Source organism: Rhinichthys klamathensis, unplaced genomic scaffold, assembly GCF_029890125.1.
Source record: "Rhinichthys klamathensis goyatoka isolate OS25496 unplaced genomic scaffold, OSU_Roscu_1.1 h1tg000192l_1, whole genome shotgun sequence".
Lineage (NCBI taxonomy): Eukaryota > Metazoa > Chordata > Actinopteri > Cypriniformes > Leuciscidae > Rhinichthys > Rhinichthys klamathensis.
The window spans coordinates 204,646-230,852 of record NW_026606718.1 but is presented as its reverse complement, the minus strand read 5'-3'; the positions used below and the strand labels follow the sequence as shown (position 1 = coordinate 230,852).

Below are 26,207 nucleotides of genomic sequence, written 5' to 3'. Positions count from 1 at the left end.
CACACAAGGAACAACACAAGCCAGTCAGTCAACGAGAGACAGGTGTGGCGACGAGCTTAACAAGCTTAATTTAATTTTGCCCAGTTGTGGCCTGTTGAGGGGCAATAAATATCAAAAGTTCCAAAACATCTATTGTGTTATTTGCATTGATCCACTATATAAACATAATATCTACATACATGGCATTTGATTGGAGGCTAGTCTCACTTTGTCCCACAGCAACAATTTTTTTTTTTTAGATGTGTGTACAATGTTTCATGTTTCTGTTAATAATGTATTGTATTAAGTGTCCATTTTATTATAATATTCAGATTGATCATAAATAATTGAATTTGCACATGTATTGTAAGTTCCGTTAAAGAGGGGTAGAGGTCGGGTCACATTTGAGCATTTAAAATTTAATTTTACTTGAAAGTAACGCAATAGTTACTTTTTTAAGTAACTAGTTACTTTTAAAATTTGTAACTGAGTATCTAATTGAGTTACTTTTTGGCAGAAGTAACTAGTAACTGTAACTAATTACTTTTTAAAAGTAACTTGCCCAACACTGCATTTAAGTAATGAATACTTGTTTGTTAACAAATGAATTTTTTAATTAAAAAAATTAAATATAAAATCAGGCAAATTACATTTCCCATTACGGTCTGTATTTGTCAACTGTAAAATATAAATAAATAAATAAATAAAATTCCTTAAGAAAATATACATTTTAATTAGTGTGTGCATATATATATACACACATTAAATGTTTTGGTTCGACATAACACATTTTGATTAGAAAATCTTATTCTCTAAATCTTATCTTATATCTTACCACTGCAAAATTTGCAGTTTCTCAGGAATGATTATTTATATGTATCTGTTTGAGTAAAATGAACATTTTTGATTTATTCTACAAACAACATTTTTTCCAAATTTTAAATAAAAATATTGTCATTTAGAGCATTTACTTGCAGAAAATGACAACTGGTCAAAATAACGAAAAAAGATGCCATGTTTTCAGACCTCGAATAATACAAAGAAAACAAGTTTATATGCATTTTTAAACAACACAATACTAATGTTTTACCTTAGGGAGAGTTCAGAAATCAATATTTAGTGGAATAACCCTGATTTGCAATCCCAGCTTTCATGCGCCTTGACATGCTCTCTATTAGTCGGTCACATTGCTGTTGGGTGACTTTATGCCACTCCTGGCGTTATAAATCCAGAGAAACTGCTAATTTTGCAGTGGTCTCTTATTTTTTTCTACAGCTGTATAATATGATATATATATTATAATACATGTAGGAGAACTTACCTTGTTTGCTGCTCATGAAAACTTCTACAAGGTTAAAGTCAGCAGGGTTTTCATTCTAGAGAAATTTGCCAAATAAACATGAGGATTAACATGCAAATTGTGCATAAAAAGTTTACTATTTTTACATTTTATTAAGAATCTATTGTGGTATTTGCCACAATAGATCATACAAGCAGTCGCTATGTGGTAGGCAAAAAATCAGTTTAAAAAAAAAAAGCAACAAAAAAGGTTGATTGCTTATAAAAGTACTGGCACACATTTCCACGCGTGTTTTGAGGCATCATCAACGTTTGTGGCTCAGATAAGTTGTGTGTCAGTACTAACATGCAGGATTTTTGAGAAGTGAAATCCAAGTTACCTTTTTTCCTAGTTTTGGGAGCACTTCCTTTATGACCGAGTCTACCATGCTGTTTTTCCCAGCAGTCACTGAGATGTAGGCGACTCCAACCCTGAAACACAAATGTGAAACCCAATAAAGTTCCCCATTACACCATAATTTGAAAGCGTAAAGCATTGAAAAACAATCCATCCCATGATTTATCTGCTGGTCTGAAACTTCTGACAATGTTTTGATTTAAGGTGGTAAATATTACATAAGATCATAAACTTTTGATTCTGGCACTAACTGGTCGCATGTGTTAAAGCCTGACTCAATACTATGTTAATAAAATATAAAATTCTTCATTAGTTCTAGACCCATGTTAACAAAACTAAACGCCTCATTTAATGAAAACATAAAGCACTTAAGTGGCACTGCTCTTCTTTTTAATAAATCTAAAGGTTCCCTGATGAGTTTTTGTAGGCGATGAGGGTCCATCAGCATTTGTGATCCATTTTCTGCTGGCAAGGCAAAAACATCTTAGGTAAACCACGGATGCTGTGTCACCTCATCTCCGTGGCAACTGGACACACAACAGCAAGACTGTCATCAGTCGAGCAGTGCGTGTTTTGATGGGTTTCATATACACTTGCCCTCGTACACGACACAACTATTGTCCATTTCCTTGCAATGCCTGGAGATGATATATGGTTTGTTTGGAGAAGCGAGGGGATTGATGTGCCATAAAACCCTCAGATAAGTAAACTGTAAGCTAGAACCTCCGTTCTGACGCAAGAAGTGAGCCTCTTTATGATGTGTTTGTATGTAAAATCCATTTTCCATTCTGTTCTGCTTACCTATATAAAGCTAACTTCGTCTTCTAAATAGGGGTGTGCGGTGTGTATTGTCTACGATAATATAACAAAGTGCAAGCTGACACTGAGTGGCCTATTAGTATACAGAACGCCCTCAAAATTCAAGATGGGTGCCTCAAATGCCTCTGTATGTTTTAGTCTTAACAATGACATGAATATAAGCAATATCACAAGCAAGCGTGCTGTTCTTCTCAAATATCAGCATGAGTGCAAATGTGAAATTGATTTCATACAACACTTGCTTTATTTCCCAAATGAAAACAGAGCGCGCGACTGCCCTGAGTCATTGATAAAATATTGTCTAATTAATAAACGTTATTGACTAAAACCCAGAAAATAATCAAGATAACAATTTTTTTGTAAATATCGCACATCTTCAGCATTTTCTTTGTGTAGCTTGTGGGTTATTTAAAGGAATATTATGGTTTAAACTTAATGTGAAATCATTTACTTTCTTAATACACATTACTGGTCTAATTGTACTTGAGTCATGACTAATCATATCTTTTCAAAATATAAGAAAAAAATGTAAGAAAATAAAATTACTAAAATTACTTTAACTTTCCAGCTGATGTCACCAAGTCTTCTCATTTTCGAACCATTTCCGAACAAGTCTTATGAATTTTCAAGTCCTTGTATATAAAATCAAGGCCCATACTACATGTTTTTCTCTCATTAAATATTCAATTTCAGTTCAAATATATTGGATTGTGGAAGAAAAATGTGGTTTCATGTTGACTTTAAATAGCATGCTACAGGTGCCGTTGGTTGACAGAACTTGAATTTAACCTGAAATATTGCTTTAAAGAATGCGTTTACTCTACATTCTTGTACAGTTCCTTGTGAATCAATCTATGGCAGTCGGACAACACTAAAAAAAAACAGCAGAACATGATGCACTGAAAAAGCAGAAGTAGAGCTCACTTGTGCCAGCTGGGGTAAATCTTCACCACCTCTGTTTCTCTGGGTTTTGCTCTGAGCACCAAGGGATCAGACACAGTGTCTTTAAAAATGGGCTTGTTGTCCGGGGTGCCGTTACGGTTGATGATGTCATCTGTAAACAGTCCCTGTTGGCTGGAACTCTGTAGCTCATAATCCTGCGGCTCATCTGGGATGAAGAACGCTCTGAGCGCCGCTTCCTGTCAGAACCGGAAATCAGAAACATCAGAATAACACTGACAATGAAGTTTGAATGTTATTCAAGCATGATCTTTATAAAACACTTTTGATGTATATATTCATTGTAAAATGTATACATTGCAATTCAGGTGAAACCTGATCAAGGAAAAAACATCTCACCACCACTTCCTCATTCTTGATTATTCGAGGGATCGAAACCAAGCGAAACTGATTGCGCTTAGCTGCATCGTCACCATCGAAAACCTTCAGCGTCTGTTTACCTAGGCCAAAAGATGGGAGATTACTTTGGCTGCAAGTGTGATTACCATTAGCCATGATGTCATTTTTGGCCAGTTTTGTACCCGTGTCAGGTGACCCCGTGGACTGAGTCTCCTTTGACGTTACCGGACTCGGAGTATCGGCCTCATCCAGGTTATCTGGAGAAAACACACTTCTCTATGAGCATTTACAGACATGTGATCTTGTTATTTGATATTCAAAGGTGAATTGGACAGTCTAACAATGAATTAAAAGGGATACATTTTAAATGTGCAATTTCACAACCATCTCATTTTCAAGGCTTACACATTTAATGGTAGAAAACTGAAATTAAAACGGAAAATAATTATTGTGCTCATTGACATTGAAGAAATGTTCTGGGTTCAATACAAGTTCAATACGTCTGTGACATGTGCAGTCGAGTACCAAAGAAAACGATTGTGACATGCCTCACAGTTTGTAAAAACAAGCAAAAATCATGTGTTCAGTAATGGAAATCTATAGGGCACTGCAGAGGGGATATTAACCACAACATTTCTAAAGTACAGCCACAAGACTTACCGCTTATGGGTGTAATCATAAGACTTGATTGATGAACTATGCAAAGTTATATCTAATAGTATCACTGTAACTTTCACATGACACATCCAGTCCCGTAACAAAATTTTCATGCTTTTGAAAGGCATTTAATGTTCACCAAGGATGCATGTATGTGATCAAAATCATACTAATACATAAATCTAATACTGTGAAGTATTATTATAATTGTATCATTATAACTGTTTTCTATTTTAATATTTTACGTTCAGACGTTTAATATTCAACGTCTGAATATTCAACGTTTAATATTCAACGTTCAGAAGAAAGTATCAAAAACGATTGCAATTTTGTATAAGTTGCAATGTATTTTGAACAAAAATGCTTTACATTTACTTTATAGTTCACTTGTCACACCATACTTAACATATGGTATTGAAATATGGGGAAATACATACAAAACTAGAACCAATCCAATTTTCCTATTACAAAAGAAGGTTATCAGATTAATTAACTATGCACCTTACAATTCACCAAGTAATTTACTGTTTCATCAATCAAAAATGTTGAAGTTTTATGACTTAGTTGATTTGTACACGGTAAAGTTTATTTACCAAGTCAAACATAATAAAACTCCTAAATGCTTGCAATTATTATTTAACCAGCGAGAAAGTAAATATAATCTCAGAGGACTATGTATATTTAACCAACCACAAGTACATTCTACATTAAGAGAACACTGTTTAACAAATAAAGGAGTTAAATTGTGGAATAGTTGCTGTAATGAGTTAAAACAAGCCACGTCTATTTTTCAGTTTAAAATTTTTTACAAGAGATTAACATTGGAAAAATATTCAATAGAATGAAAATTAATTAAATAGGCTTGCTTCTGGTGTGGACAATGGTCCACTAATGTGTTAATGTTAATTTTATGAAACAGATGGTGTCATTAATGAGTTGCATTTATGATTCTAAAGTTAAGGGCAGGCACAATAAGCTTTAGCTTCTGCCTGCACCTGGTCATCTATAGTGTTTATGTTTCGAATGATTTGATTGATTGAATGATCTGTAAATGACCAAACCGAATAAATAAATAAAAAATTTTTTTTTTTAAATGTCCTTTATTCCTGTGATGGCAAAGCTGAATTTTCTCATTCAAAGCTAAATCATTCTAATATGGTGATTTGGTGATCAAGAAACCTTTCTCATTATTATCAATGTTGAAAACAGTTTTTTGTAGAAACCTTGATTTTTTTTTCAAAGGAATCTTTGATTATTTTAATGCGTCCTTGCTAAAAGTACGTTTTTAAATCTTACCCCAAACCTATATTTAAGTGCAAACACATTTTTTGCTCGTTTTTACCACCTTGATGAACAAGTCAAAATGATTGTGCTAATGCAGCCACCTTGTCGTGAATCGGAACATTCCTTTAACTTTAAGGTGTCTGCTCAGATTTCAGGGATGAGTGTCTAGGCAGCATTACCCATCTCGCCGTGCTGGGAATTCTCTGAGATTCTGTAACAGTGCATCTTGCTGAAGTTCCGCGAGCAGATCGACACGCAGCTGGGGTGAAGAATCATGTTCCGCAGTCGTCCCAGGCTGCACTCCGGGGACATGATTATGTAACATGATGCATGTGCCTGCAAACATATAAACACAGATAAGCTCACAAGCTACAGTACAGATTTATGACAACTGCAATTTTTCTAATAATAATGACAACAGATGGTTCATTTATTTATCCAAAGCAACATATAGGGACATTGTTCCTGTATTAAGGGTGCTATATTAACCAGGGGTTAGGTGGCTTGCTGAAGAGCACACTGGTTTACCATTCATGGATTGACCTTTGCAGGGTTTCTAACAACATATTTGACCACTAGACCACACCACCTCGACTCAAATAAAATAAAGCTACAGTCTTGTGTGTATAAATTATTTTTTTCTTGTGTCTTTGTTCTCAAAATCCTAGAGGTTGGTGCTTTCAAAGTATTAGAGCTGCAACCAGCCATTTTAAATATAGACCCTGAAGCCTCTTGTCCTCAAAAAACCTTTTGCTCAGGCGCTACTGCTTACATCATGTACTAACCTACAGTACATGCTGAAAAACTTTGAGAGCTGGGGAGAGGATGGAATGGATGCTAGTGTTCAGAGGGACATGTTGTGTTAGCTGGAGTGCAGTGGAGTGGAGAGTGGAGACTGAGCCATTGGTACAGTATGTAACTCTATTGACACAGTGGCTCTCTTGCAAAAATTGCATCTTCGATGTAGGCAGGTGACTTCTAAGTCAGCATCCTAACTGAAATGGAAACTCATAAGTGAGTGATTTGGAACGTGGCCATACAATTAGTGCAAAGTGGCTGACTCAACAACAGGCATCATGAAAGGACTAACAACAAGCATATCTTAACAATCAAACCAGTAAGGGTCAGTGAGATTTTTTTCTTTTTGAAAGAAATGAATGCTTTTCTTCAGCATTAAATAGATCAAATGTGATAGTACAGACATTTGCAATGTTAGAAAATCTTTCCATTCCAAATAAATGCTATTTCTATTCATCAAAGAATCCTATCGAAAATGTATCACAGTTTTCACATAAATATTAAGCAGCACAACTGTTTTCAACAGTGATAATAATTAGAAATGTTTCTTGAGCACCAAATCAGCATATTAGAATGATTTCTGAAGGATCATGAGTCTGAAAATGCTGAAAATTCAGCATTGCATCACAGGAATAAATTACATTTGATAATCTATTAAAATAGAAAACAGTCATCATAACTATTCATAAACTAATCATTTAAAACTGATTTTTATTCATACTTTTCAGTGTTTAATGCATAATAAGTACATTTCTCTTGCATCATTCATCTGTCATCTTGGAATTATTTTTTTTATTTCAGGCCAGAGTAATGCATTCTGGGATTGCCTTCTCTGTAAAAAATATAAGAGATGTTGTCTTAGGATCTGAAAAAAGAAATATCTTAAGAGGCAGCATAATTAGGTTGTCTACCTTTTGATGCCTTAAAATGGTGTCTATAAAGGATATAACTGGTTTTGAAACAAAAGGCAATCTGGCAACAATCCAAAGTAAGAAACCAGGCCAGGCAACAGAAAAAATAGCCACTGCCAAGATGACAGAGGAATAATAACACAGCAAGCAGCAAGACTTTTTTCCTGCATTCAACTTTGACCGAGTACAATTTTGTGAGTGCTGACAGGAGCTGCATCCCACATTGCACCTGTTAAATAATTGATTGATTCTTTAAAACACGACAGCCTAAAAGCCCACTCACCTTCATTCTTATGACTAAATAATGAAGCTGTTTGTGTGATGAATACAGCCGACAACAGGCAAACTGAAAGCGATGAATGCTAAGACAAGTAAAATTTGGGTGCACTATAAAAACGAGAAACGAACACTTACCGTAACGCCACACCACTCACATCTCATGCCAGCCAGGACGTCTGAGGAGCTGCAGGTGCGACGGCAAAACTCACAACGGGCACCTGAGGACATGTTGCCCTCCCGCCAGTGATGCTGGTACGTGTCCTATCGGAGCAGGAGGAGATGATGGGTTAGGAAAAGCCATGTGGCCAATAACACAATCTAGAGCAATAATAGAGATGTGATTTAACCAGGAGGACATGCTCCTGGATCAACATCCTAGTTATACTTTCTGCTGGGGTTGAACAACATTCTTATCAACCAATCATTTCCCCTCCAAATTTAGCGGTAATTTAGAATTATGTAATTAGATCATTTCTAATTATAGATCAAACTCTAAGTAGAAAGGCAGCTGACTTGTTGCCTTGCTGCCCTATAGGTAATGACTTTACAGGCAGCGTTTGCGAACAAAGGTACCTCGTGAGGTAGCATAATGGTTTAATGATCTACAACAAATCATTGGTATTAACTAAGCGAATATTTAATTACTACAATAGTAATTTCTTGCTAGAAATAACATCAAAAGTGGAAAATGTTGGCCAATAAAGTACATTTACACACAAACTGACCACCAACCACAACTTTCAGATGCCATCTTCATTTTTTTTTAGCTCAACTGTCACAGAATGGAAAGCACAGGTTTGTGGGATATCAAAGGCAGCGAAGGATACTTCTATGCTGCCTTCCAAAATGATCAGATGAAGGTATTTCAGTTGATAGGAAAAGAAGCGAACATTGGATTCGGACGTGCCTTGATGCCATCCTACCTTAGAAGGCAGTATTTTTAAGCCCTCACGCGAAACTCCCAAATGCGTGGACAACAATAACGTTGTGCAATCACAAATAACAATAAGAAGACAACATGTAGTGTTAATCAGTACTGATGTAATTAAAATCTACCAAACAACATAATTTGAAGTGTGAAGAAAAGCTTGACAAGCTATGAAAAATTCAATTACTTTTCAAATTGAGGTCAGCCTTTAATGTTAGGCTTTAAATGTCAGGTTAATAGATCAGTAGAAACAGAAGGAGATGGTGCAGTCCTGGTTCTCATACTCACAATGTCTTGCCCTCCATCTTGATGAGAGAAACGACAATCGCTAACACTGAACGGGGCACAGTCGCTGTGGACATGTAGCTCACACACTGAAAGACACGTGAGGTAAGGTTATTGAAAGAATAGGGAGTGTCTTTATGTGGTTTATCCACTAAGCAAGCATCATCTGAGGTGAAACATTTGGTATTTTCATTTTATTAGCACAGGCACTATTAGTACTGCCTGTGAGGTGTTACAGGCCTAATAGAGGGAAAAGCCACTTAATTCATATTATTGTAGCAACTGTTTAAGTGTGTGTGGGAATTAAAGATCGACTTTCCTTGTGAGCTTCATTTGTGCCTTTTGTATGCAAGAGAGAGGAAGAGAAATAGAAACAGAGAGATTTGAAGTGTGATGTTTTTCTTTTCAGCTCAGTTCTTAGAATTCAGCCCACTGCAAAAGGCCATTCTGCCATTTCCATGGAAACAGCAGCTTTCCAAACAGGAACAGCCAGCACAGACAAATGAGCAATAACAGAAAAAAAAGAAAAGAAAAAAAAGACCAAGACCAAGACCAAGACCAAGGGTTTGGGGAAACAGAAAAGGTTTTATGAGAAACATTGAGCGAGCCAGATTGTTAAAATAAGGGAAATTATATTTTGAGTGCTTAAAGTCCCACTGTGGTGAAAATCAAGCTTTTAATGTTTTTTAGATGTCTATGTGATGTTTTAATATACTTTAAGACAAACCATAAGTCAAATGTGCAAATTCATAAGTCAACACCATTGCTGAGTATTTTCTTCTTAAAACTGGAGTTTCAAAAACGCGGTTTGAAATCGCTGGTTTCTCTGACGTCACAAACTACCTTGTAACCAATCACGTCAACGTGTGATCGTCAACGAGTGGATCTCTGAGCTGGTGCGAGTGAGTGGAGACGGGGCTAATTTGCATATTAATATAACCACATATACTAAATGAAGCGAGGGTGTAGAGTTACATTTAAACCATTTTAAGGCATGAAGACATTTTTTTCAAGGAAAAAAAAAAACGTTTAAAAATGTCGCTTTGGTGATCAAAGATGAGTTTTAAGGGATACAATTATTGACTACAGGGGTCTTTAAGATATCCGCAACCCTGCAGATAAAATCTATCTGTACCTACTTTCGTCCTTTAAAGGAGCTATATGTAGAATTCAGAAACCCATGTTATTAGCGACACCAGTGGCTGTTAATTGAACTGCACCCAGCAACTTATTACTTATTACTCGCACTCGTGCACATAAGTATAAGTCCTTTTTTGTTCTTCGCTTAAAAGTAAAAAGTTGGAAATACATTTGCAGTGAAATACCGTTAACGGACATCTAGAAGCCGTCCGCGATGCCGAGAGCGCCGTTTAGATGAATATGTAAATATGTGCTGCACGCTTTCCTCTCAATAACAAAATAAAGATACAACAAAAATAACAGCGGTGAGAAAACAGCAGATTAAAGCATCGGATCGTAGGTTATGTTTGCACCAGCTCTGCAATTCACTGGCATCATGTCGGCAGATGAGGTAATGGAAATGACACTGTAATGATAGTTTGATTATAAAGTATTTTTGAGAATATAGACTATGATCTATATTGTCTATATTCTCAAAAATATTTTATAATCAAACTATGATTATAAGGATTATGTGAGACTAGAGTTTGAATGAATCCCATTTCTTTGAATGACGCATTGGGAATTACAGTCCAAAATGGCTCTTACGGCATTATCCTTAACATAATGCATTCGTGTGTCATTGAACGGAAAAGATTCTCTCGGGAGCACATGTAAATGCCACATCCTTTTAATTTTCCCAGCAAAAATGTCCCGAGTCCTTTACATAAAAATCAGGCTTTCATAGACAACCTAGGAAGTCGGGGAAAGTCTCAATTTTTTGTTTTTTGTTGGCAATAAAAAAGCGATCAATACATGAAAATTCTTACATAGCCCCTTTAAGCTTGTTCAAGCTGGTTTGCCGGCCTGGCCGAGCTAGCTAGTTTAGTTAGTCAGCCATACAGTACCCAAAAACCTCTCTAAAACTAGCAAAACAAATCAGCCTGATCAGCAAATCATATTAATGTGCATTAGCAATGGAAATATCTAACCAACAGCAGCTGATAGGCTTCAAATAGGCCATATCATACGGCTTTCTAGTCATTTTTGTTATTTTCCCAGAAGATCACTTCTGAGTCAAGACTATAATTTAATTTAACGTGAACATTTTCCACCCCCTCTCTGACCCTTAGAATTAAACAGGCTGTTTTTGATACTACACACATAAAGAGATATTCATAACTTATTCAACGGAACACAAAGATATTCTGAAGAATGCTGGTAATCAAACCGTTTTGGTGCCCATTGACTTCCAAAAAAAAAAAAACCAGACATTTCTCAAAATATGTTCTTTTATGTCCTACAGAAAAAAGATACAGATTCAGATGAAATGAGGGTGATGACAAAATGTTCATTTTTGGGTGAACTATCCTTAAATTACCTATTTGAACTAAATGACTAATTTGCTTCAAATGCATCAATTCTGCCGGTGAAAACTAAAAATTGTCATATGAGCCCAAATTAGTTTAGGTTATAATCAACACTTTGTTTATTCTGAATTTATAACATCCTCCTTCACACACACTCACACACCTTCACAGCGCAGAGCCGAACTGCCTTCCAGATGCTTCCGGCAAACACAGCAGAACCTCTTCTTCTGACCAGCAGGACCGAAGCAATGTGCTACAGGAACCTGGAACACAAACAAGGAGAAGCATGATTAATAAAATCAAATCTTCAAATGCACCTGGGAAACTTGCTGTCGGTGTTCGTTATTACAACATGTCACCTATTCAAGTCGGAAAGTAGCCTAAAGTAGAAGCAGCCTAAACAAAATTATAGCTACATCTGAATTCAAAATATAATTTCTATCACTATGTATATGGGGTATCCCATTTATACGTGAAGCAAACTGTGAAAGTTGAGAGATTAACACCATTCGTGACAAATTTGCTTTCCACTAACTGATCTCTATACAGATTATAGATGTATCTTCTAGATCAGTGTTTCCGGTTTCCACCATGTTTCAAATAGACATACCCCTTCCAACTTGTATCATCTAAAAAGTTTCCCAGAATTTAGCTTGGTCATTCATATGCTTAGAATTGGTAATTACGATATTTCCGACACCACTTGGAAGGGCACATTGCCCTGATCCACACTGAAACTAATTTCATTCACATTTCGTTCACTTTAGAGTATCAGTATGTTTCAATGAAGTATTGGAAAGTTTGTCATTCATCATTTAAATTAGTCATTAAAATAACTGGCTTAATCATACTATTAGTCCCAAATCAGACATCACTAATGGGCTAGTCCATGTATCAATGAGCAAACCGGCAGATCTGTGCTTCCATGTGACATCACTTCCTGTCTGAGTGGTGTGAATGGTGGGAAAGTGCGCAGATGCCCGCACTTCCTTCCCGTCTGGGGGAGGGAAGTAGAGAATTTAAGGATTTAAATAGCTGATTTATTTTCCCTTTGACCTCATGTACCAGCATCGCAGACCACAAATAGACAGATTTATATAAATATAATAGAGGAAGGTTTCAATGTACAGTATATGTCTTAATAATAAGTTAAGGAATGGGAAGTACCGTATACCCCTACTAAGCATGGGCCATATTTCGATTTTTTTGTTTCAGCGTACAGTACAGCACAATACGATAAAAGTGAACATAATACAACACTGAAACCCAATCCTTCCACTGAAAGCGTCAGAGTGCATTCAAGCTTTATATTTAAAAGTGTTTAACCTGTTTAACCAAACATATACAATTAAATGCACTCAAAGAAAGGGGGAATGGCCTGAGAGCAGTTCTCCCTTTCCTTCCACACATTTCCTTCCTACAGAGGCTCTCTTTACATCTAACATGCAAATGAATCAAACAGAATCATAAAGAATGTGAAGATTACCACTTCTAACTGGAAATGGAATCAACTAAATGACATCCAGTTATCTGGAATATAACTCAAATGTGAGCCTGTCTGGAACTACCAAAGACCCATAGCAAGATGTTCTGATATAGTGAAGAGATGTGTTGACAAATCCCAGCTGGGCTGTCATGATGCGTGTGCCCATCTGTAACGACTGATTTCACGGGAACACATTGTGAATCACACAGAAGATTGTGACGGCACAGAAACGTGGGAGGAGAAGTCAGCCTTTCTGCCATCTACCTTCCCATTCTCTCACTCGTGATGGGCAGCACTGTGACTCTGGATACATATCTCCAGGTCTTTGGTTTGGTTTGGATTGATGTGCAGGTTTGTAAAAAATTATACAAATATTTTGTTGGGGTGGTGAATTGGTGGTTAGAAGTTTTATGTTACCAAACCAAACATCCAAGGCATTATGGGAAGTGAGAGTGAGCAACATCTGGAGAGCCATGTCTTGCACTGCTTCCATCATGCTCTTGAGCTGATGGTCTCCATTCGCATACTGAAAGTCATGCTGCAAAAAAGTAAACAAACCTCCTTTTAATTCCCCACACACAGGAAAAACTCCCTTTAATTGACGGAAAACTCCCTTTAGGATGACTATGCTGCTGAACATTTCCATTAAGCATTCTTAAAAGTGAAGTGTGTCATTTTTCCACATCCCAGTTTCTCCTGGCCCAGTTTAAAATGGAGAGAAACTATTCAAGAAAAACACCGTGGCACAATTAAAACACTGCTAAATTTGTTTGGGCATGTTTTTGAAAGTTTCGTCTGCTCACCATACCTGCATTAATTTGATAAAAAATGCAGTTAAAACAGTAATATTGTCGAAATTTAAAATAGTACGTTGAAATGTTAAAAAATATTTGTGTTGCGTATAATTTTTGTGGAAATCATGATGCAGTTTTTCAGGATTCTTTGACAAATAGAAACAACAGCATTTATTTGAAATCTTTAGTAACATTATACATGTTTTTACTGTCACTTTTGATCAATTGAATACATCTTTGATTAATAAAAGTATTAATTATTAGTAAAATGTATTAAGACTCCAAACTTTTGACCTGATCTAGCCCTAAATGGTCCATATTAGCATTAAATACTGTATGTACCCTTAACATAATATGTATTCTTTAGGGGTAGATAGCTACAAATGTGTCCAGTGACAATTTGTGAACATACAAGCACTGCAAAAAGGCAGGGGACATTAACTCCATTTCTGTGCTGCTAGGCATACCTGTCAGCTTCAGTGAAAAATTAAAGTGACATTTAAGGGCAGAAATTCTCACGACAGCACACGGCTCAGTGAACGACGGGATAGATTAGGTGTTTTACTCAAGATTTGAATTTATGACTCGGAAATACGACGAAAAATAGCTTGACCTTTGCTCAAGCAAATCAGGATATTTAGATGCTTGTCAGGGTGCCAGAAATCGAACTCGCTGATGTCACAACAAGGAACAGCTGTTTAAAAGTCTGGACTGCCTTACATTTTCATAATGCTGTGAAATGTCACGAACCAAAATATGACCACTGCACAGAAAATACCTAAACTCTAGGGACACAAAATATATAATTCCACATAAGGACATTATGGTGAGGTTTTGTGTTTAAGGTTGCTAAGGTACTCAAAATCTCTGCTGATGAGGCCCCAAACACTGATGATGCGAGCACACACACACACACACACACACACACACACTTTGCATGTGTCCTTGAGCTGCGGCCCATCTCTCCCTCCTGCAGTGGACACATCCTTACTGGCTCTTTCCCTCCCTAGGGAGTTGCTACAGTAGACTGCAGAGCATCCTACCGGACATGACCTCGTTTCCTGTTATTAACCGCCATCTCTCTGATCCTAAAGGTGATTGGCTCCTGTAAATGGCTACTGCTGAGGTAGCCTACTTCTGGTAGCCATCTGTTCTTTCAGAACAAATGGATGAAAATAAATGCTAAAAAGCAAACTGTTTGTTCTTGAGTTCTGGATGAGAGATATTTAAAGGGGTCATATAATGGTACATGCACTTTTACAAGTTGATTGTACTGAAATGTTTGTTGGCAGTGCCTGTACACAACCATCATAAAATGATAAAAATCCATCCTGTGTTTTTGTTTTAATCTCCTTATATGTTTTCCCCTGCCTCAAATCGAGCCGTTCGACCTTGTGACGTCACACGCTCGGAAGCCCCTCCCACGGTTGTTGATTGACAGGAGCGTTTCAACACAGACCCGCCCTCGCTCATGAGGGAGCTGTCAATCATAGTCTGCGCGGACCGGCGCGGTCATTGTTGATATGCTGGAGCACTGTCTATGAGCAGAATGGTGTCTAGGCGATTGTGGTGTTCTGTTCTTGGGTGTAATAACGAACACAGCAGTCATTTTAATGTTCCTAAATCCGAACCGCTGAAGACGCAGTGGCTGAGTTTGTTTTCGAAGGGAATATTCCCCACGAGCAACGTCAATGCTCTCATGTTTGCGCGAATCATTTCTCACCAGACTGCTTTATAAACGAGGGTCAGTATAAAGCTGGTTTTGCTAAGAAGCTGCTCCTGAAAAAGGATCGGTACCAGCTATTCGTGTTCCTGCTGAACCTCTAGAAGAACTGAAGTGAGTGTAACGTTTTATTAACCTTTATATTAATATTTATATTAATCTTTGCAAATCGCTAGCTGCACGCTTCACAATGAATGCGTCTAAGGTTTACACTCAGGGTACATTACGGCATGTTTTCTATGTATGATGTTCTCAATATAATTCATAATCCCACGTTTATACTGAACAACGCGTTATGGTTATTGTGTTATTGTGTTACAAACGGTGTACGCACAGCACAGAGAGGCGGGGTGAGCAAAGCTCATTATCATTTAAAGTCATATGCACTGAAACGGCGTGCTGAAAACAGAGCTGTTTTTGACCAGGTAAAATAAGTGTTTTCTTACAATACTAATGAGAATTTTTAATTAAAGTATATCACAAACTTTTAATTTAGACCCTAAAGAATCATACTAGCTTGTACAAAAATGGCATTATATGACCCCTTTAATACTATTCACTCTTTTTTGCTGTTGTTTTGGATGGTTTTCAAGAGTAATATTCATATTATAAATTAAGATTCATAATTCATCACTTTAAAGACTAAATTAAATAAAAAATGACAGTGACAGTGCTGTTATTGGTAACTAAAACTATAAAAAAAAATCTCAGCTACCATGGCTATATTCATGGCGAGTAAAAAAGTGAAAGATATAAAAAGTTAATAAATATATAACAATATAAAACTTTTCAGGGATTGAAATAACACTGAAATAAAATAAAATATAAATATTAAATGAAATACTTCTTGAAAAAATGAAACGGGGGAAAAAAAACTATAAATAATAATAAAAGAACACTGGTATCTGGTCTTACTGTTTATAATTCATCAGTGTATGATATTTAATTAAATTTACTTTCTCTAGTCCACACCTTAAATTACCTATTAATTCCACTAACATTAATCAAAGCTGTCCAGACAGGGAAACATATTATTAACCAATAATATAAGAGCCTAACAATGACAATCCTCAATCAAAACACTGAAGTTCCAACCAAAATGATGTCAACTTCCACTATGCCAAATATTCTGTTTCAAATGGAAATACGTACCATTCCAGAAGTTAAATGTGTTCTGTGCACATGAAGTCTTCAATTATTTGTTTATTTTAACAACATTTTTATCCACAGACGTAGAAAGACGACTTTCTCAAGTCTTAAAGGACATATTCTTGACTTTCAGTAATAATAGTGTCAAATGGCTGCGACTGTTGTGTTTGTATTCCCTCAGATGCGGTTCAGAGAAGTTGTTGAGTAAAGGTTAATGGAGCAGTTGGCTCGAAGACTGACTCACTCCTACACCACCCACCCACCCTACCACACCACCCACCCACCCACACACACATAGCTAAGAAAAATGTCTTCAGCCAGTACAGAAAAAGTCATATCCACTTCCTTTTCAAACTGAATGCACCACTCTTAAAGCCTAAGAAACTAGAAAAAGAGAATCAAAACACTGCATTTACTTTCTTGTTTTGTCTCTTCATTCATTATGCATGAAGGCAAACTTCCAGTAGATTCTCTGAGGGCCCGTCTTTGATTCAGACCAGTGGTTTCTGTTCCACCTCATTATCTTTTGGTCTAAATTAAGTTTTTCTGCATGGTGCTCGACTCGGTCTCCTGTCATGCCCTGAGGCTGCTCTGATGCGATTGGCCGGTCAGTGTTACCTCTGTGTCATTTGGCTAAAGCAAGGCGGGTTTTGCTGGGTGGGAACTCAGCCCTGATGTGCATCAGCACATTGAGAGGATGCAGTTTCTAAGAAGCGAGCATCTCATGTGGTTACTTTTTCGATAGCTGGTAACCAGCAAGATGTGTTATTTTTTACATGCTAAATGTACATCCTGTTTTAAAAAAAACAACAATAGCAGTTTTTCTTCAAGTCACAGCAACTGTTCAATGGAGAGTGTATAGACATTATTATAAAAAAGAGCCAGATAAATCCCAATTATTACATTCCAATCCCACTTAATTCATTGTTCTTTAAATAATTAAATGCATGGACACAAAATATTGATTTTCAGTTCAAATTATTTTATTAGTATCCAAGTAAGTCAAATTTGTCCATTATAATGTCAAAAACAACTGGCCTAGCAACAAGGCAAACAGATGTTATCGTTAACTAAGACTCGTACTCGTTAACTTAACTCGTAAAAACATTGTTTGGTAATTGAAATAAAGAAATTGTATATATAAATTTAGATATAAAATTATATATATATATATATATATATTTTTTTTTTTTTATATAAAATTATTTTTTAAAATGTTGCCTTGGCAACTAACTGAAATAAATAAGTTTAAGTACTAAAATGACTAAAACTTAAACTTATTAAAAGCTATATACAAATAAACTGTATAAAAAATAAAAATAAAAGCTTACTCAAAATAATAATAAATACTATAATAGTATATTAATAATACTAAAATGACAATGGACGAACACTGAAACAATATTGCATTATTATAATATATGTAATTATTCATTTTGAATATTTTTTTCTATGGACTAGTTACCATAGTTACCGTTAGACATTTATCTGTATATGAAGACTGTGGAATGATACAAAATGCAATAAAGTAGCACTAGAGCTGCATGATTCTGGATAAATTGACAATCACAATATTTTTGTTTCAAACTGAGATTACGATTCTCCAAGGATAAAGAACAGACAACTAAACAAATTAACAACATTTTCTAGAGGTTCTAAAAAAAAAAAGTCACATTAATTTTAAAGTCTCATATGTGACTAACCAATCAGAATCAAGTATTCCAGAGCAAAGTATAATAAACCAAATTAGCATGCCAACACAATATGTTCATATCAGCAAGGCCACTTCTAAAATTCACAGGGATCGGGACCTGCATCAAATCAGTACAATGAGTTTATCAACTATAGATGGTGTTTATAATCAGTAGTGAGTACAATGGGCCAAAAAAACTTCCGGTCTAGGCTGATAGCAGCTCTTCTAGATTGCTAGATGAGCTGCTATCAACGGCACAAAGGCTGGCTGACAGCTGGCCTTCATGAAAGACCACAACGCGACAGGAAGTCATCAGTAATTCATTATGAAGGCTGGACAAAGGGTTACACTGACTGCTGTGTCACGGAGCAAAACAGCTCCAGTCAGTATACGAGGACTAAATTATTTAATGTAGATTCAGGACATAATGCACTTGCACTTCCTGTTTGTAATGCAAAGCCACGAAGACGACAGGTAAGCATTAACTGCAAATTATGATCTTTCTTGCATGATCATACCCTATGAAACAGTTTGATCATTCTTCATTAACAGCATAATTGTTTGAGACTTCATGTCCTGTATTATCAGAGCATCCATCCAGCATCGTGATGCCTCAATAATGTTGTTAGTGGGATGTCCGAGTAAATAAACCTTGTCTTGCCTTATGTGTGTAAGTATAATATTCACAGTGTCTTGGATGGATGGATGGATGGATGGATGGATGGATGGATGGATGGATGGATGGATGGATGGATGGATGGATGGATGGATGGATGGATCAATCAATCAATCAATCAATCTCAAGATCATGTCCCAGTAACATATATATTATAAAGAAAATGAAGCCTAAAAATTAATACTTTTTGCATCCATATGATTGACTTTTTTAGGAAGAATTATTTTTAAGAGGAATTATTTTGAAGAATTTATTTTGAATCGTGATTCGTAGTAGATTCTCATTATTGTTGTAATGGAGTATTTTTTAGTTATGAAAAAATACATAATAAATATGTTTGCATTACAGTAATGATTTTTAGTTACAGTAACAAGAATTTTGAGTTTAGTTGTGAGAAAAAAAAGGCACAATGCAAAAACCTTTAAAGTGAAAATAATCTTCTTCAAGCATTTTTTTTTTCTTTCATTTTTTTTTTTTGGGTAAAATATGACCAGGACATGTTTCTTAGAGATTTCTTGGCATTTACTCACATAGTTACTGATGTTTGTCGGTTCTTTCAGATGTTATGTGTGGCACGTGTCACTCACCCGAACTTGTGTGGGAGCCATACAGGAACACACGGTCCTGACGTGCTTCAAACACTTCTCATGTGACATGAAGTTACACACTGCAGAGAAAGAGAAAGAGAGAGAGAGATTTAGTGTGGGCCACAGAATTATGGTGCCAAGATATGCAGGTACAGCAGCTTTAGCAAAAAGAAAACTTGCCATTCTTTTTCAGCAGTGAATTCACAGCCATTTCATCATAATTTTCACAATTAAGAGCCAATGTCAATTTGTATTTTGTAAACAAACAAATCATTTACAGCAGCATCAAGAGAATTTCCAAAATAGCACTTGTAAACCGGTTTCCCACACCCATCTGCCACTCTTGAAAAAATGAGTTCTGCCCCAAACTCATTTCATTTCTGGAGTGAAAAATCGACCTGTTGGACTGCTCACAAAAACTAAGTAATGCTTATACTCTAAGGGAAGGTCAATCTATGACTGGACACAATTTCATGAACATTTTCAAACATCAAGCAGCAGCATTTACCGCTCAAGAGAACAATTTGCACCAAGAAAACCACACCGATTGGCTGTCTCTATGGTCGGTGAATGCTGCATCGCTGTGTGCCCAATTTATGCTGCTGTCAGAGCTCACTTTGGCCCTCAGTACACACTGAACCTCACTGATGCATTTGTTGGTTTTTCATGCTTACCAGAGACAGGAAGTGATCTCGCTGGCCAGGCTGAGCTCCTCTCACTATCACAACCACAAGAGCAAGGAAAACATTCTAAAGTTTAACGTAACACAGGCGCGTTCTCATGCACACTGTAAAGTCCACCACGCTTGTGAAATCAGAAACAGTTAGAAATGACACGCACACGCTGCTAAGGACAGCACAAAGACTGTTCTGTTTACACATTCTTAATCAACACAAACATCTGTCATATGAACACATGCAACTGTTTTAGAAGGCTGCATTTTTCTGAAGTCTAATATGCAAAACACTAGTGACAGGCCGTTTAGCCAGGGTTTCCAATGTTAATTCCAAAAATTAAAAAAATATACTTTTTTTCCCAAGATTTTCTCCATTTAATTTGCACTGACTAAAATTTCAATGTCAATTCTGCAACTGTTACATTAAAGAGCTATCTGTGCCCGATTTAACCCATATAAATGAGTTTAGTTGGTATAAATTAATATATTTAGGTTAAAAATACTTTTTGACTTCAATGAAACCATTTTTTTACGGTAGACCAAATATCTTGGCTGAAACAGAGATAATAGATACTTTGACATAAACAAAGAATTTTGGCCATGACATTTTTTAGTTCTAATCATATTTAAATAGTATTGTAATAAAGACTTTATTCAGAGCTGCGCTTTGTCCGGTATGAAAGCGAGGCTGAGGGATAGACTTGATTAGGACTTGATTAGACCGAGTTTTCAATGGCATCCGCTGTAAAAAGCTGTATAAAGCTCCTAGATCACCAATAATTTTCCACAGCTCATATTGTTTATGGGGGGGGGGGGGGGGGGGGGGGGGGGGGTTGTCCACTGATATTTCTTGGAGAGATATTTTTGCAGTGTTCCATCAGCAGAACTATCAAAAAACAATAACAGAAAAACCCACTGAAGAGATGAGCCTATCCCTCACAGCTTCACATTCTTTCCCATTAAAAATGGTGCTGCTGTGAATAAGGTAATAATTATGTATGCACAATATAGAAATACTTATTTTTTAATAAGTAAAAATTAAATAAAAGAAATTTTAAAAAGTTTTTTCCTTTACATTTGTTAATTTAAACAATATTTAGAGCCTATTGTATATCCACACCAATTGAAAAAAGCTACTAAAGCAAGCTAGTTTTGAAAGCATAAGATCCCACCCTCCCTTCAGAGCTTCTACAAAGCCACGCCTCCTTCAAAACACATGAACACTCACAGCCAGACGTTAAATCACCACATGTCTCAAACATAACATTACAACATTGTCCACATAACATTACAATATTATTGAGAGTAAACAACTTTGATCTCTGACTTGTACCACCTGACTGCTGCAGATTTATTTTGGTGTTGATAGTGTAGCATAGAAACGCATAAATCCGAGTCCGAGAACGTGAACAGCTCCGAGTACAATGTCACGAGTTGCCATCTTGTACTCACGGTTATGACATGGCGTGAACGCAGCGTATACTCGTTGTTTTGGTTCAGAATGGAATGTAAAAGGTGGCTGCTGTTCATTTGTGGCGCTCTGTGACTGTCTACAACTCTGCGTAGCCTTACTGCGCTGATGTCTTGTGATGTCTGTGGGAGCATGGGGGTACGGGAATACAGGTTGACAGGACATCGCATCAGAACGAATGCAATGATTGGACGAACGTTTTTTTTGGTCCTGAGACTTCCACAGACGATATACACTGCTGGGCAAAAAAATGGGCCAAGCCCAAAATGGCTAACCTCTAAGCTTTTAATTGTCTTAACCACAAATTATTGGTCAGGAAATTAGCAGAATTTAAGTAAATGCACTACTTGAAAAGCCCTTAATGTCTCAGAAAAACATCTAAGACAGAATTAACGTGAAGTTGTGTGTGAAGTGATGAATCGAATGAAACACGAGATGCATGGTGATGCTTCAGAGCGGTGTCTTTGAACATCTGGAGAGAAATATAATAATAAAAGCACCTCTACCACACAGGAGCATGGAGGAAGAGTGTCATTGTGTGGGGAGCCTTTTAGCTGCTGGTATTGGTGAGATACTTCACTGTGAAAAGTCCTTTAATGCTGTGGTGTACAGGAGAATATTGCAGAATAGCTTGCTTCACACAAATGAAAAGTTATCTAAAGTGAATGATCAGATGTTATTTTTCAAAAAGACAATGCTCCTGCTCAAACTGCAAAGTCAACCAAGAGAACAAGTCCATCAGGCTCATGTTTCACTTTATCTACAGTATTTGTGCAATTCTTGCTAAATTCCTGACCAGTGATTTGTGATTAAAAGCAAAAAATTTTTTGCCATTTTGGGGTTGGCCCATTTTTTTTACCCGGGAGTTTATGTAAAAAAAAAAATATATATATATTTAGACCATACTTCTATTATTGATTGCTAGGATGTGAAGTTTTATGAAAAACATTATCTACCCTAAATTACTATATTTCTAACATTCATAGAATGAATAATTATTCCAAATGGAAAATAATTTAATGTTAGAATTTCTCCGGTAATATTGAAGAATTTTTTAATTTTTTTTAAATTAAAATAAATGTTAATTTGGCTATTTTAAGTACATCTTATTTATCATATATAAGTATATCAGCATTATATAATTCGACCCCTACTAGTCATGTCTTGCATTAATAGCAACAGTAATGAATATATAATGACATGAATTCATCATTAGTCTGAACCTGGCACGTTACTAGTCTCTTCACCAGTGCAATAAACACACATTTGAGCATTAGAACATAGAGCATGCATGTGTGTTTATGTTCTACTCTCGTTCTGTCTAGCTACAGCATCCAGTCTGCCGCTTTGCTCCATTGGACTACGTGTTGCCATGGCAACCTGGAAGAGTCAATCACGACTTCACTGCAGCACATTACGTAACAGAAACGTCTCATTTCTGCCTAACTCTGCCTGGTAACATCCACATTGTCAATCAACATCTGCTTTCCTGCCATGCCAATCTCATGTGGCGACATAAATCCAGTCCACTTGTCTCTAAAGTAATTCTGCTTGTTGCCATAATCATTCATAGGAATTGTGGTGAAACCTTGATGAATAGCATTGTGGATTAATCTCTTCCTAGGAAACAGCAACAGGCTTTAAAGGGACAAAACCGGCTGATCTAGTTTACATTCACTGTATGTGTATGAAAAAAATAAATTATCCATATAGAAATCAGATGGAAGGGGATTTGGCCCCATCAATGATTCATTTTGAAGTCATTTGCAGACCATAAAAGTTTAAAACCTACAGATCAGCAGCTTTGTGATGACTCCTCATAAAGAGTCAAAAGAAATAAGCTCAGGCGTAGATTACACTCTGACTGGTCTTTAGAGAAGATATTATATCACAGGTTCTACAAGGCCAAGGGTTACTACACCAGAACTGAATACAAAAGGGGAAAAAACAGTTGCTTTCTTCTATGATTACAATAAAAACTGTCAAGCATCATAAAGGACCCAAAACTAAGCATCATAAAAGTGGTCCGTGTGACTCTATATGGCACTATATTCCAAGTCTTACTTTGTGTTGTAAATTTAAATCACTATTAATTGAAAATATTGACATCCACCCTAACTTTCATTCATTAGAGCTTATGAGAGAAGAAGACGCAAATGATTCATTTGCTAACCGACCTGACCAAGCTTTCCCATTTGTTCAATTATTTGTTTGCAGTCATTGACAACTGACTGGATGGGAAGATTATCAGTGAATAAGGGATTACATGTTGATCTGCTCTTGACTTCAGAAAACTTGAATATACTGTTGTATGGACGCCTTCATAACTCATTGTAATCTAGGCTATTGTAGGTTTGGATCCTGCAAAAGGTGATCAATGAGCCATTAGAGATTTTTTTTAGATGGATTGTCCATAGGTTGCTTTGAATTAAAGCCTAATCTAAAATGCCCAAGAGCTACTTGCTTATTGTTTACCCAACTGAGCAGCTCTGTAAAGAAACAAACTGACATCTAACTAACAGAAGTGAGAATGGTACAGATCTTCTCTCACTCTCACCAGCCTCCATCAATTAGATAGATCTCATCAAAGTGTCCTCCTGCACAGATTCCTGTCCAACAGGAGGAGTGTGCTGGATCGATCTGCATCAATCTGTCTTCCCCATGTAAGTAGACAAGCGATTCGATTCTGTCGAGAAGGAGGTGTAGAGGGGAGAGACTGATTTGCTTGACATCCTCCATCTATTTTCTAACATACCTTCTTCATCCCTTCCCTTTCCCGGATGGCACATGCACAGATAATAATCTGCCAATCAAAATTGTCAATCAAAGTGGTATGGGAAAATTCAATTTGGAACAAAAGCACTTGCATTTTAAACGAAATAGTTAAATGACCCCAAATATATTAAAAAGACCAACTCACAAATATTGTGTTTAGGATGTTTATGAGAGTATTCATCCAATACTATGGTAATTTGTTACAACAAATTACCATAGTATTGTCGTCTAATTAATACCATCACTGTGCCATAATACTACCACAGCAGTTTTGTTGTTTTTAGTAAGAGACACTTTGTTGACATTTCTTTGCTGAATGAAACATGCCGACCAAGTGAATCCATAAAGCTTCTTACCTTCACAAACAAACCCAACAATCCCCCATATGAAGTCGCTGCAGTGATGGCAGAAGGTCGGTTTGGTCAGGGTCACTTTCCGAAAGCAGTGTCCGGGAGCGTTGACAGAGTACCGCGCCTTTGAACCGGGCGACTGCTGCGCCTTTTTCCTCCCGGGTCCGGGGCTCGAGCTCGGGCTGTCGATCTTCACCCGACCGCTGTCTGCCATCTCTGTCGGTTCCAATGGAAAATCCAGCGCAAAACGCTAAGAGAAAATGCTCCACGAGATTGGTTGTTGTGAAAGTCACATATGTGATTTGGCAGTTATGTTAAACCCAATCGAGTCATCACTGAATAAAGTAAATGTTTCTTCTCTCCCGCTACAGTGTATCAGAGTCGGAAACGCGCTACAATGAATCAATGTAACAGAATGTCTAAACGTTCCAATCAAAACGCGAGTTAGTTACTGTAAGAGCTTCACTATCTGACCATCTAACCAGACATCAGACTCAATAAATATGCCAGTCTGCCTTTACCGACGACAACCAGCAGTCTGCAAATGCATGAGGGAAAATAAAGCCACCGCGTCCACATATATGATGCGCTGAGGGTTTAATCGTTATAAAACGCCTGCTGCTTATCATTTACGATGATTTTCACTTTCTCAGCAGAAGAGATTTTCACCAACACAAACGTCTGTAACTTCCGCCTGTAGTAGAGCTCCGGCCAGAGAGAGAAACACACATTCATACGAGCTTCACACCAACAGCCTCAGCTATGGCAAGCCGTTTTAGTATTCCTTTAAAATTACTAGTATCCTGAGGCGAACCTACATGCAGGTGATTCACTGCAGAAACATTTTTGTTATGCTGGTTGAAAGTCTCCTCATATCCTGATAGCAATATGTTAAGCGGTCTTATATAAATCGACTGTGGAAGGCTTAGGACCATTAAATGTTCGTTCAATCATTGAATAAGGTCAAAATGAAATGAAAGCAAGATTTCCCTGTCAGTCAATGTGTGTTTGCATATCACTCCACATGTGAGCGTTCATCAGCGCGTTCACGTGTCCTACTACGCTGTGCAGACAGAGCAAGGCCCTGTCCCAAATGGCGCACTTCATGCGGACTTTCGGTCCCGTGGACTTAAATTGCGCGTGCTCGCCGAGTCTACGAGTCCGTAGGCCGTCCCATTTAGCATTTTAACGCTCTGAAGTGTGCTCAGCAGCGCCCCCTTTGTACCCTTGAAGCGGTCTTCCGCGAAGCCCGCATAGATGCAGGCTCCACGCACTTTAACTACCCAGGAATCCTTGCGAAAGGCCAATTAGACAATGGATGGGAGGAGATTTTGCTCACAGACAATTGTTAACATGGCTGAGAAGAAAATATTTAAGTGTAATTATCATTATGGTTTTTATGA

General features: G+C 36.9%; 1 protein-coding gene across 1 annotated transcript in view; it reads right to left on the bottom strand.

Annotated features, from left to right (window-relative positions):
- LOC130095636 (diacylglycerol kinase theta) overlaps window positions 1-25,652 on the bottom strand; it is a 44,704-nt gene extending 19,052 nt beyond the window's left edge. Inside the window, exons 1-11 of the mRNA XM_056262367.1 lie at window positions 24,811-25,652; window positions 19,533-19,612; window positions 11,588-11,687; window positions 8,939-9,024; window positions 7,858-7,983; window positions 5,914-6,070; window positions 3,976-4,050; window positions 3,794-3,894; window positions 3,419-3,633; window positions 1,659-1,749; window positions 1,301-1,355 (exon numbers count right to left, since the gene is read on the bottom strand). Of these exons, the coding sequence (XP_056118342.1) occupies window positions 1,301-1,355; window positions 1,659-1,749; window positions 3,419-3,633; window positions 3,794-3,894; window positions 3,976-4,050; window positions 5,914-6,070; window positions 7,858-7,983; window positions 8,939-9,024; window positions 11,588-11,687; window positions 19,533-19,612; window positions 24,811-25,018 (1,294 nt within the window). The 5' untranslated portion in view covers window positions 25,019-25,652. The remainder of the gene's footprint in view (window positions 1-1,300; window positions 1,356-1,658; window positions 1,750-3,418; window positions 3,634-3,793; window positions 3,895-3,975; window positions 4,051-5,913; window positions 6,071-7,857; window positions 7,984-8,938; window positions 9,025-11,587; window positions 11,688-19,532; window positions 19,613-24,810) is intronic.
- Between the last annotated feature and the right edge of the window lie 555 nt (window positions 25,653-26,207).